This window comes from Bactrocera oleae, chromosome X (assembly GCF_042242935.1).
Source record: "Bactrocera oleae isolate idBacOlea1 chromosome X, idBacOlea1, whole genome shotgun sequence".
NCBI classification, from domain to species: Eukaryota; Metazoa; Arthropoda; class Insecta; order Diptera; family Tephritidae; genus Bactrocera; species Bactrocera oleae.
In genome coordinates, this window is record NC_091541.1 from 19886400 (window position 1) to 19899697 (window position 13298).

A 13298-nucleotide genomic window follows, 5' to 3' on the forward strand; every position below is an offset into this window, starting at 1 on the left:
GATGTCTCTAACTAACTTGCATCTGTGCGGCTACATGAATCTAACAGTGCGCGTCATCTAGTTAACACTTTTTAGGCGCTAATCGCCGCCAAATGGTGAGACGTAAAATTGCAAGGCATTTTTAGGTCAATTGCCACGCTTCTCGTGGTGCTAGGCGGGTGATTGGTTAAGCAAGTGGAAGCCCTGAGTATTCTTTAGACGGCGCAATTTGTTTGACCCATCTATCTTACATACTCCGGCCGCTAGACAAATGGAAGCCCTGAGTGTCCTCTAGACGATGCAATTTGTTTGACCCATCTAGCTTACATACTCCGGCCGCTAGAAGTCGCAGTAGTGTGGAAAACTACCTGTGTGCAGCGCCAAACTGCTATTTTGTATTCTAGAGGATTGCCGCGCTCCTGGAGGTGGTAGGCGGGTGGCTGGTGGTGATAATGGAAGCCCCGATTGTGCTCTAGGTGATCCACTTTGTTTCATCCCCCTACCCCCTTAGCGGGAATGAAAAAAACAAGATGGATACCATATTGAAAGTGTTTGTTTTTTGTTGATTGCTACTCACATGTTCATCATATAAAGGTGTTTGATATCTCTAACTAACGTGCATCTGTGCGGCTACATGAATTCAATAGTTTGTGTGGTAAAGTTCACCGTGTTAAGGCGCTAATGGCCGTTAAAGGGTCACACGTAAAATTGCAGAGTATTTTTAGGTCAATTTCCACGCTCCTAGTGGTACTAAGCAGATGTGTGATAAAGCAGCTGAAAGCCCCGAGTGTCTTCTAGACGATGCGAATCGTTTGACCCATCTAGCTTACATACTCCGGCCGCTAGAAGTCGCAGTATTGTGGAAAAATACCTGTGTGCAGGGCAAAACTGCCATTTGGTATTCTAGAGGATTGCCGCGCTCCTGGAGGTGGCAGGCGGGTGGCTGGCGGTGATAATGGAAGCCCCGAGTGTGCTCTAGGTGATCCACTTTGTTTCATCCCCCACCCCCTTAGAGGGAATAAAAAAAACAAGATGGATACCGTATTGAAAGTCTTTGTTTTTTGTTGATTGCTACTCACCTGTTCACCATATATAGGTGTTTGATGTCTCTAACTAACGTGCATCTGTGCGGCTACATGAATGTAATAGTTTGCGTCATCTAGTTCATCCTGTTTAGGCTCTAATTGCCGTCAAAAGGTGACACATAAAAGTGCATAGTATTACTAGGTCAATTGCCACGCCCCTAGTAGTGCCATCATCAATGACCCGCCACTAGTGGTGCTAGGCGGGTGATTGATGATGCAAGTGGAAGCACTGAGTGTCCTTTAGACGATGCAATTTGCTTGACCCATCTAGCTTACATACTCCGGGCGCTAGACATTTGGAAGCCCTGAGTGTCCTTTAGACGATGCAATTTGTTTGACCCATCTAGCTTACATACTCCGGCCGCTAGAAGTCCCAGTAGTGTGGAAAACTACCTGTGTGCAGGGCCAAACTGCTATTTTGTATTCTAGAGGATTGCCACGCTCCTGGAGGTGGTAGGCGGGTGGCTGGTGGTGATAATGGAAGCCCCGATTGTGCTCTAGGTGATCCACTTTGTTTCATCCCCCTACCCCCTTAGAGGGAATGAAAAAAACAAGATGGATACCGTATTGAAAGTGTTTGTTTTTTGTTGATTGCTACTCACCTGTCCACCATATATAGGTGTTTGATGTCTCTAACTAACGTGCATCTGTGCCGCTACATGAATCTAATAGTTTGCGTCATCTTTTTTCTTTGTTTAGGCTCTAATTGCCGTCAAAAGGTGACACATAAAATTGCAAAGTATTACTGGGTCAATTGCCACGCCCCTAGTAGTGCCATCATCAATCACCCGCCACTAGTGGTGCTAGGCGGGTGATTGATGATGCAAGTGGAAACACTGAGTGTCCTTTAGACGATGCAATTGCTTGACCCATCTAGCTTACATACTCCGGGCGCTAGACATATGGAAGCCCTGAGTGTCCTTTAGACGATGCAATTTGTTTGACCCATTTAGCTTACATACTCCGGCCGCTAGAAGTCGCAGTAGTGTGGATGGCCGTCACAGAGTGACACATAAAATTGCAAAGTATTTCTAGGTCAATTGCCACGCCCTTAGTAGTACCATCATCAATCACCCGCCACTAGTGTTGCTAGGCGGATGACTGATGATGCAAGTGGAAACACTGAGTGTCCGTTAGACGATGCAATTATTTGACCCATCTAGCTTACACACTCCGGCCGCTAGAAGTCGCAGTAGTGTGGAAAAATACCTGTGTGCAGGGCAAAACTGATATTTTGCATTCTAGAGGATTGCCACGCTCCTGGAGGTGGTAGGGGGGTGGCTAGTGGTGATAATGAAAGCTCCGAGTGTGCTCTACCTGATGGATACCAAATCGAGTTTTATTGATTTTTAGTAATTGCTACTCACCTCTGCACCATATATAGGTGTTTGATGTCTCTAACTAACGTGCATCTGTGCGGCTACATGAATCTAACAGTGCGCGTCATCTAGTTAACACTTTTTAGGCGCTAATCGCCGCCAAATGGTGAGACGTAAAATTGCAAGGTATTTTTAGGTCAATTGTCACGCCACTAGTGGTGCTAGGCGGATGATTGATAATGCAAGTGGAAGCTCTGAGTGTCCTTTAGACGATGCAATTTGTTTGACATAACTAGCTTACATACTCCGGCCGCTAGAGGTCGCAGTAGTGTGGAAAAATACCTGTGTGCAGCGCCAAACTGCTATTTTGTATTCTAGAGGATTGCCGCGCTCCTGGAGGTGGTAGGCGGGTGGCTGGTGGTGATAATGGAAGCCCCGATTGTGCTCTAGGTGATCCACTTTGTTTCATCCCCCTACCCCCTTAGCGGGAATGAAAAAAACAAGATGGATACCATATTCAAAGTGTTTGTTTTTTGTTGATTGCTACTCACCTGTTCATCATATAAAGGTGTTTGATATCTCTAACTAACGTGCATCTGTGCGGCTACATGAATTCAATAGTTTGTGTGGTAAAGTTCACCGTGTTAAGGCGCTAATGGCCGTTAAAGGGTCACACGTAAAATTGCAGAGTATTTTTAGGTCAATTTCCACGCTCCTAGTGGTACTAAGCAGATGTGTGATAAAGCAGCTGAAAGCCCCGAGTGTCTTCTAGACGATGCGAATCGTTTGACCCATCTAGCTTACATACTCCGGCCGCTAGAAGTCGCAGTATTGTGGAAAAATACCTGTGTGCAGGGCAAAACTGCCATTTGGTATTCTAGAGGATTGCCGCGCTCCTGGAGGTGGCAGGCGGGTGGCTGGCGGTGATAATGGAAGCCCCAAGTGTGTGCTCTAGGTGATCCACTTTGTTTCATCCCCCACCCCCTTAGAGGGAATAAAAAAAACAAGATGGATACCGTATTGAAAGTGTTTGTTTTTTGTTGATTGCTACTCACCTGTTCACCATATATAGGTGTTTGATGTCTCTAACTAACGTGCATCTGTGCGGCTACATGAATGTAATAGTTTGCGTCATCTAGTTCATCCTGTTTAGGCTCTAATTGCCGTCAAAAGGTGACACATAAAAGTGCATAGTATTACTAGGTCAATTGCCACGCCCCTAGTAGTGCCATCATCAATGACCCGCCACTAGTGGTGCTAGGCGGGTGATTGATGATGCAAGTGGAAGCACTGAGTGTCCTTTAGACGATGCAATTTGCTTGACCCATCTAGCTTACATACTCCGGGCGCTAGACATTTGGAAGCCCTGAGTGTCCTTTAGACGATGCAATTTGTTTGACCCATCTAGCTTACATACTCCGGCCGCTAGAAGTCCCAGTAGTGTGGAAAACTACCTGTGTGCAGGGCCAAACTGCTATTTTGTATTCTAGAGGATTGCCACGCTCCTGGAGGTGGTAGGCGGGTGGCTGGTGGTGATAATGGAAGCCCCGATTGTGCTCTAGGTGATCCACTTTGTTTCATCCCCCTACCCCCTTAGAGGGAATGAAAAAAACAAGATGGATACCGTATTGAAAGTGTTTGTTTTTTGTTGATTGCTACTCACCTGTCCACCATATATAGGTGTTTGATGTCTCTAACTAACGTGCATCTGTGCGGCTACATGAATCTAATAGTTTGCGTCATCTTTTTTCTTTGTTTAGGCTCTAATTGCCGTCAAAAGGTGACACATAAAATTGCAAAGTATTACTGGGTCAATTGCCACGCCCCTAGTAGTGCCATCATCAATCACCCGCCACTAGTGGTGCTAGGCGGGTGATTGATGATGCAAGTGGAAACACTGAGTGTCCTTTAGACGATGCAATTGCTTGACCCATCTAGCTTACATACTCCGGGCGCTAGACATATGGAAGCCCTGAGTGTCCTTTAGACGATGCAATTTGTTTGACCCATTTAGCTTACATACTCCGGCCGCTAGAAGTCGCAGTAGTGTGGATGGCCGTCACAGAGTGACACATAAAATTGCAAAGTATTTCTAGGTCAATTGCCACGCCCTTAGTAGTGCCATCATCAATCACCCGCCACTAGTGTTGCTAGGCGGATGACTGATGATGCAAGTGGAAACACTGAGTGTCCGTTAGACGATGCAATTATTTGACCCATCTAGCTTACACACTCCGGCCGCTAGAAGTCGCAGTAGTGTGGAAAAATACCTGTGTGCAGGGCAAAACTGATATTTTGTATTCTAGAGGATTGCCACGCTCCTGGAGGTGGTAGGGGGGTGGCTAGTGGTGATAATGAAAGCTCCGAGTGTGCTCTACCTGATGGATACCAAATCGAGTTTTATTGATTTTTAGTAATTGCTACTCACCTCTGCACCATATATAGGTGTTTGATGTCTCTAACTAACGTGCATCTGTGCGGCTACATGAATCTAACAGTGCGCGTCATCTAGTTAACACTTTTTAGGCGCTAATCGCCGCCAAATGGTGAGACGTAAAATTGCAAGGTATTTTTAGGTCAATTGTCACGCCACTAGTGGTGCTAGGCGGGTGATTGATAATGCAAGTGGAAGCTCTGAGTGTCCTTTAGACGATGCAATTTGTTTGACATAACTAGCTTACATACTCCGGCCGCTAGAAGTCGCAGTAGTGTGGAAAAATACCTGTGTGCAAAGCAAAACTACCACTTTGTATTCTATAGGATTACCACGCTCCTGAAGCTGGTAGGCGGGTGGCTGGTGGTGATAATGGAAGCCCTGAGTGTGCTCTAGGAGATCCACTTTGTTTCATCCCCCCAACCCTTAGCGGGAATGAAAAAAAACATGATGGATACCATAATGAAATTGTTTGTTTTTTGTTAATTGCTGCTCAGCTGTTCAACATATATAGGTGATTGATGTCTCTAACTAACGTGCATCTGTGCGGCTACATGAATTTATTAGTTTGCTTCATCTAGTTCATCCTGTTAAGGCTCTAATGGCCGTCAAAGGGTGACACATAAAATTTGAAAGTATTTTTAGTTCAATTGCCTTGCCACTTGTGGTGCTGGGCGTGTGATTGATGATGCAAATGGAAACACTGAGTGTCCTTTAGACGATGTAATTTGATTGACCCATCTAGCTTACATACTCCGGGCGCTAGACAAATGGAAGCCCTGAGTGTCCTTTAGACGATGCAATTTGTTTGACATAACTAGCTTACATACTCCGGCCGCTAGAAGTCGCAGTAGTGTGGAAAAATACCTGTGTGCAGGGCAAAACTACCATTTTGTATTCTATAGGATTACCACGCTCCTGAAGGTGGAAGGCGGGTGGCTGGTGGTGATAATGGAAGCCCTGAGTGTGCTCTAGGTGATCCACTTTGTTTCATCCCCCCAATCCTTAGCGGGGATGAAAAAAAACATGATGGATACCATAATGAAATTGTTTGTTTTTTTCTAATTGCTGCTCAGCTGTTCAACATATATAGGTGATTGATGTCTCTAACTAACGTGCATCTGTGCGGGTACATGAATTTAATAGTTTGCGTCATCTAGTTCATCCTGTTAAGGCTCTAATGGCCGTCAAAGGGTGACACATAAAATTGCAAAGTATTTTTAGTTCAATTGCCACGCCACTAGTGGTGCTGGGCGTGTGATTGATGATGCAAATGGAAACACTGAGTGTCCTTTAGGCGATGTAATTTGCTTGACCCATCTAGCTTACATACTCCGGCCGCTAGAAGACGCAGTAATTAGGAAAACTACCTGTGTGCAGCGCCAAACTGCTATTTTGTATTATAGAGGATTGCCGCGCTCCTGGAGGTGGTAGGCGGGGGGCTGGTGGTGATAATGGAAGCCCCGAGTGTGCTCTAGGTGATCCACTTTGTTTCATCCCCCCACCCCCTTAGAGGGAATGAAAAAAACAAGATGGATACCGTATTGAAAGTGTTTGTTTTTTGTTGACTGCTACTCACCTGTTCACCATATATAGTTGCTTGATGTCTCCAACTAATGTGCACCTATGCGGCTACATGAATCTAATAGCTTGCGTCATCTAGTTCACCCTATTAAGACGCTAATGGCGGGTGATTGATGATGCAAGTGGAAACACTGAGTGTCCTTTAGACGATGTAATTTGCTTGACCCATCTAGTTTACATACTCCGGACGCTAGACAAATGGAAGCCGTGAGTGTCCTTTAGACGGTGCAATTTGTTTGGCCCATCTAGCTTACATACTCCGGCCGCTAGAAGCCGCAGTAGTGTGGAAAAATACCTGTGTGCAGGGCAAAACTACCATTTTGTATTCTAGAGGATTGCCACGCTCCTGGAGGTGGTAGGCGGGTGGCTGGTGGTGATATTGGAAGCCCCGAGTGTGCTCTAGGTGATCCACTTTGTTTCATCCCCCCACCCCCTTAGTGGGAATGAAAAAAACAAGATGGATACCATATTGAAAGTGTTTGTTTTTTGTTGATTGCTACTCACCTGTTCACCATATATAGGTGTTTGATGTCTCTAACTGACGTGCATCTGTGCGGCTACATGAATTTAATAGTTTGCGTCCTCTAGTTCATCCTGTTAAGGCTCTAATGGCCGTCAAAGGGTGACACATAAAATTGCAAAGTATTTTTAGTTCAATTGCCACGCCACTAGTGGTGCTGGGCGTGTGATTGATGATGCAAGTGGAAACACTGAGTGTCCTTTAGACGAAGTAATTTGCTTGACCCATTTAGCTTACATACTCCGGGCGCTAGATAAATGGAAGCCCTGAGTGTCCTTTAGACGATGAAATTCGCTTGACCCATCTAGCTGACATACATCTAGCTTACCACCCCCTTAGAGGGAATGAAAAAAACAAGATGGATACTGTTTAGGAATGCACTAAACACTCAATGTTCTAATGGCGGATTGCATTACAATAAAACACGATTTGATTATTTTATTATTATCACTATTTCCACTATTTATTTGGTACGCTCCAAGTACCATCCAATTCCATTGACAAACAACTCAACACAATCTTATGCTTAACTTATGCTTATATAGAAAATTAGTATGTAAGAGAACTGACAAAAATAACAAAGTTGTTATTGCATACGGCAAAATGGCCTGACTAAACAACAGTAGAATGGTATGATATGCCAAAGCCAAACGCATCACCTGATAATGGTGATTCCTGTTGTTCTTGTGTGCTTCACAATGGTCTGACCCAAACAACGGTAGAAATGCCGAACCTAAAGGGCGTCAGCTGATAATGATGATGCCAGATTGCACCTAGAGAATAGTGCTGCCAAATTGTATAGCATAAATCTCTCAAGTTAATGGAACTTATGATGAATCGTTAACATTCCTCCCCGGCTGAACCTTCTAGGTTCAGAACTTCTTGATTTGGGTCAATAAGACGGCAAATCTTTTGCACTGGACGTTGGCAGTAGTGTTTTACAAAAAGTCCTTCAGTTGTACGTTTGTCACTGTTATATTCAACAGTTACTATTCGTACCAATCCGTCACTGCCTGGGTGAACTTTCGTGATGCGTCCAATGCGCCAATGCGTAGGGGGTAGATTCTCGTTTAAAATCAGTACTACATCTCCTTCTTGTAGATTCTGACGTCGACTTTCCCACTTGCGGCGCGCTTGAAGGGTGGATAAATATTCATAGTTCCAACGCTTCCAGAAGTGTTCGAACATTTGTTGTAATTGCTGAGAATATAAAAGACGATTTTTTGGAACATCCACAACAGGTGGTTCTGGTCTCGAATTGAGCGGTCGACCAATGAGAAAGTCGCCAGGTGTGAGAGCGTAACTCCCACTGGGATCATCGTGAAGAGGAACGAGAGGCCTGGAATTCAAACAGGCTTCAATCCTAACTAGTAGAGTACTTAGTTGATTGAAGCGTAAGATTTGGCGACCAATTGTGCGATAGAGATGTTTTTTTGCTGAATGTACAGCTGCCTCCCAAAGACCTCCATGATGGGGTGCGGCTGGAGTGATGAATTTCCATTGCGTTCCGGAAGATGCTATATGCTGAGTTGCGTATATATTTCTCCAACTTTGTAGGTCTTGATTCATAACCCGACTAGCACCTACAAATTGCGTTCCATTGTCGCTATAAAGAACCGAACATATGCCGAGTCGGCTTATGAAGCGATCAAACACATCGATAAACGCCTGACTTGACAAATCTTCCGCAAGTTCGATATGTACGGCCTTTGTAGCCATACAAATGAAAATTGCGCCGTATGTTTTAGTCATGGTAGTGGATCGCTTTCCTCCATGACGAACGTTGAATGGACCGCAATAGTCCAACCCGGTATGGGTAAACGGTGGGGCAACCATAACGCGTGATTTCGGAAGTGACGACATCTGTTGCTGATGCGTTATCCGGGAGTGTCGACGGCATACGACACACTGATGTAGATATGACTTTACAATCCGACGTGCATGGAGAATCCAAAATCGCATGCGCAAGTATTGCAGCATTTCCTGTATCCCACCATGGAGACAGCACTTGTGAGCATCAGCTACGAGGAGTTTTGCTAGTGGGCAAGTATAAGCAAGAATGATTGGATGTTTTTGCTCATACGGTAATTCCGAGTTTGTCAACCGACCTCCTACGCGGAGTATGCCTTCTTCATCCAAAATCGGATTTAATGGAAGCAATTTACAGGACGAGTCGATGCTGGAACGGGATTTGAGTGCTTTAATTTCAGAATGATACATATTACCTTGACTTTGACGAATATGCGTGATCAGTGCCCACTCCTTCTCTTCAGCAGTAATCAACTCATTTGATCTCTGACTCCTAAGTGCCGGCATAATTCGACGAATTCGCGCAGTTGTATTAAGTAAGGCATTCAAACGGCTAAACCTTGCTACCAAAGGTATTCGATCTGTTCGAAAGGATGTCATCAATAAACCATTCCCAATGCCAAGGCCAAGATGCGCCCTATACGGTCGGCTTTCTCCAATCAAAAATTGGTTTTCTTCAGTCGTGAGACTTGGTAACGGTGATGACGATTCATTAACCGCGTGGATGAGAGGTGGTCCCTTCCACCAGAGTTCATTCCCCTTGATAGCGACCGGTGTAATTCCGCGGCTCGCGCAGTCGGCGGGGTTGTATTCTGATCGAATGTGTCGCCACTCGTTTATATCCGATTTTCATTGTATGAAAGCTATCCTATTCGCTACATACTGTTTCAATGAAGAGGGTTGTCGCCGAATCCAATGGAGAACAATTGTCGAGTCGCTCCATAATGTGTAAGCAGCATCCTCAAACTGCAAAGCACGACGTATTTTGTTCATAGTTGTAACCAGTAGTTGAGCTGCAGAAAGCTCTAGACGAGGGATCGTCATTTCCTTCAATGGGGCAACTCTTGTTTTTGCGGCAATCAAGGATGTATGGCATGCTCCGTCAGCACTGGTATTGCGCAAGTAAATAACTGCTGCGTAAGCTTTGGTACTCGCATCGCAAAACCCATGCAGCGTCGATACAGAATTTTCCTTGATTCCCAGCCATCGTGGTATTTTGATATTTTCAAGACCCTGTAGACTGTTCCGGTATTTCATCCAAGTCTCACGAAGATCAGATGGGAGAGGCGTATCCCAACTTAACTTCGCCAACCATAGATTTTGAACAAATATCTTGGCCGTCACGACAACTGGTGCCAGCATCCCCAATGGATCATACAACCTTGCAATATCACTCAAAACAATCCGTTTAGTAGGAATTGTGTCAAAGTTACATACCTTAACCTTGAAAAAGAAGGTATCAGTAATAGGATTCCAGTGTAGGCCCAATACCGTTGTGCTGGAATCGCTAAAATTTATCTCCGATGCAGACGCCTTAGAGCCACTGATTCCTTCCAGGGTCTGGACGCAGTTGGAGTTCCACTTATCTTATTCAAATTTTCCTTGTTGAAGAATGGCATCAACGTCGCTTGCCCGGTTGATGGCCAGTTCTGTCGTGTGAACACTTTCCAAATAATCATCGACATAAAAGCTATGAAGGATGCTGTCCCGTGCTGCGGCTGCCCGGCTGACGTCAGCGATCACTTCCCAATTATCATAGGCACACTGCCTCAATGTTCTAATAGCATTAAAAGGACTGCTTGCCATACCGTACGTCACTGTAGAAAGTTGATAGGTACGCAAGAGTTCATTAGGGCACTCCCTCCAAAGTATCTGTTGCCATTTTCGATGCCTTGAATCAACCATTACTTGTCGGAACATCTTTCTGATATCAGCTGTGAGAGCAACTGAATACCGCCGAAATCGATGAAGTATGTCAACCAGGTTTTCCTGTAGCTGGGGTCCACTTAGTTGCGTATCGTTAAGAGATACGCCGTTGGTTGTTTTACACGATGCGTTAAACACTACTCTGAATTTAGTCGTAACAGCATGGTGGGGGATGTAATAACAGCTTCCCATGCTATCTGGAGAACCATCTATCGCCTCCATGTGTCCCAACTTGATGTATTCCCTCATGAATTCCACGTATTTCTCCCTCAGTGCGTAGTCGTTTGCCAATATCCGCTCTAGTTTCAAAAATTGTCGAAGTGCCGCCGGATGTGAGTTTCCAAGGGCAGGTGCATCAGATCGAAACGGGATCTGTACAATATACTGACCATTTGGAAGTCGCGTAACCGTTCTGGCGAAAATCTCTTCACATTCGTCCACCTCTGCCTTGGTGTTATCAGAAGGTTCTTCGATTTCCCAAAATTTTCGTAGAAGTTTATCGGTGGTAGAATCATCTTGAACGTCCACAAGAGAGGAAAGTAAGACTGGTTTCGACTCGTTCGGTGCTACTGGACCAAGCACTACCCATCCGAGACGAGTGTGTAATGCGCATGGTTCGTTATGAGAACCGACAACAACATCGTTTAATACTAGGGCAGGCCAAATATCTGCGCCAATAAGTAGTTCTACTTGACCTGGTATACCGAACGCCGGATCTGCCAAATGAAGACCATTTAAATGATGACTGGTCCTGATGTCTATAGTAGTGGCAGGAGTCATAGACGTGATTGAATCAATGATGTACGCATTAAAACTGATCTTGAACTTCTCATCCGCACGGGACCGCATACTAACTCGCACAATGCCTTTTGTACGGGTTGAAAGACTTTGATCAATACCTTCGACTTGACACTCGTACGGGCTTCTAGGAAGATTCAAAACAGTTACTAATGATTCGCAAATGAAGCTCACCTGAGAACCAATATCACAAAGTGCGCGACATTCCCTTAAATGACCTTTCCAATCAGCAAGGAGCACGTTTGCCGTTGCTAAGAGTATAGTCCGGTCACCCTGCAAGAGGAATGACTGGACGTCGCTCCTTTGTCATTGTTGTCGGGGAAGTACCTTGGGCGCCACCAATGACGCTGTAGCCGCCGGTCCAGGAGTATATCTGGTAGAAGTGCCTTCAACGCTTCTCTAGTATTGTGTTTCTGCTGGCAGTTGAGACACAACCCAGATGGACAGTCACGATTACGATGACCGGCCTTGAGGCAATTGAAACATAATGATGCCTGTTTCACCAGATTCCAGCGTTCATCCAGTTGAAGATTACGAAACTTTTGGCATTTCGTAATGCGATGAAATTCATTACAAGATGGGCAATTAGTTGCCCTGTCAGGTGCTGCTAACGGATTAGTAATTTTTCCAGAATTTATAGCCAGATGCGTCTTCACGACACGACTTGATGTGCGTCCGCTTGAAAACTGTGGAGTAATGGGCGAAGATGTCGGCAGGTTAGCTGCACGCCGTTCCACGAACATTATAACGTCTTCCATCTTCGGGATGTCTTTGGAGTTTAGGCTTATTCCCCACTCGGTTCGGGTCACAACCGGTAGTTTGGGTAATAGCAGTGGTACGGCTATAGCATCCCATTGTTTTACTGGCACATTCATCATTTCGAGCACTCTAAAGGAATTACGAACAGTATCTACAAAATTTAGTAGCGTAGCTCGAGATTCTGGTGGATGGGTCGGCAAGTCTAGTAGATACTGAACATGGTGCTCCGAAAGAGTACGGGGGTTGTCATAACGTTGTTTCAATTCAGCCCAGACTTCTTCATACCCACCTGTGTACAAGCCACCTACTAATGGAACATTTTCTGCCTTCACATACTGTCGCAGTTTTCCCAGTTTATAGGTGGGTTGTAAGTCACTTCTGTTGTGAACTAGTGTCTCAAACATATCCTTGAACGCTAACCAGTTTGACGGCTGTCCGTCAAAGCTTGAAATAGAAACGGGATCCAACCGCATGTCTGGAGCCTGACTGTACTCCTGGTTGGGGATCTCGCCTGATGTTGACATTTTACGTTTTAATTTGATGCAAATGTTGTTGAAAATCTCCTCCGTTGAAGCGAGCAAATCGTCATGCTCTGCCAACTCGCCTCCATGTGCGCTGGAAACGAGTGCAAAATGGTTCTCCATAAAACGGGAGAAAAGCCGTCGGGCACTACCCAAGAGCTGTTCACCTTCGACACAGTCTGGATGGTAGTTTTCCGCTTGAACTTGCGTCCAGATGCGCAAAATAGAGGTGCGCGCTGATGTACGCAAGTTTAATGCCGACATATTACTCCAAAATTCACTTAACACTGTGATTGATATATATCTATCCTCACAGGAGGCACCAAAAATGCTTAGGAATGCACTGAACACTCAATGTTCTAATGGCGGATTGCATTACAATAAAACACGATTTGATTATTTTATTATTATCACTATTTCCACTATTTATTTGGTACGCTCCAAGTACCATCCAATTCCTTTGACAAACAACTCAACACAACCTTATGCTTAACTTATGCTTATATAGAAAATTAGTATGTAAGAGAGCTGACAAAAATAACAAAGTTGTTATTGCATACGGCA

The 13298-nt window shown here is 44.9% G+C and overlaps 2 protein-coding genes across 2 annotated transcripts; both read right to left on the bottom strand.

The window, feature by feature from the left end:
- Positions 1-7761: 7761 nt before the first annotated feature.
- On the bottom strand, positions 7762-9237 carry LOC138858095 (uncharacterized). Its single transcript, XM_070112561.1, has one exon. The coding sequence runs from the start codon at positions 9235-9237 to the stop codon at positions 7762-7764; it is 1476 nt and encodes a 491-aa protein (XP_069968662.1).
- A 1080-nt stretch (positions 9238-10317) lies between these two features.
- Positions 10318-12998, bottom strand: LOC138858096 (uncharacterized). The gene is made up of 2 exons (XM_070112562.1): positions 11782-12998; positions 10318-11581 (listed from the first exon to the last, which is right to left on the bottom strand). The coding sequence occupies exons 1-2, from the start codon at positions 12996-12998 to the stop codon at positions 10318-10320; spliced, it is 2481 nt and encodes an 826-aa protein (XP_069968663.1).
- Positions 12999-13298: the final 300 nt, after the last annotated feature.

What these genes read in the sequence shown, in the direction of transcription:
- LOC138858095 (XM_070112561.1), bottom strand. Translation starts at nt 9,237, where the DNA reads ATGCCGGCACTTAGGAGTCAGAGATCAAATGAGTTGATTACTGCTGAA.
- LOC138858096 (XM_070112562.1), bottom strand. Translation starts at nt 12,998, where the DNA reads ATGTCGGCATTAAACTTGCGTACATCAGCGCGCACCTCTATTTTGCGC. An exon ending in CGTCATTGGTGGCGCCCAAG is followed by an intron (nt 11,582 to 11,781) that starts GTACTTCCCCGA and finishes GAATCTTCCTAG; the next exon opens with AAGCCCGTACGAGTGTCAAG.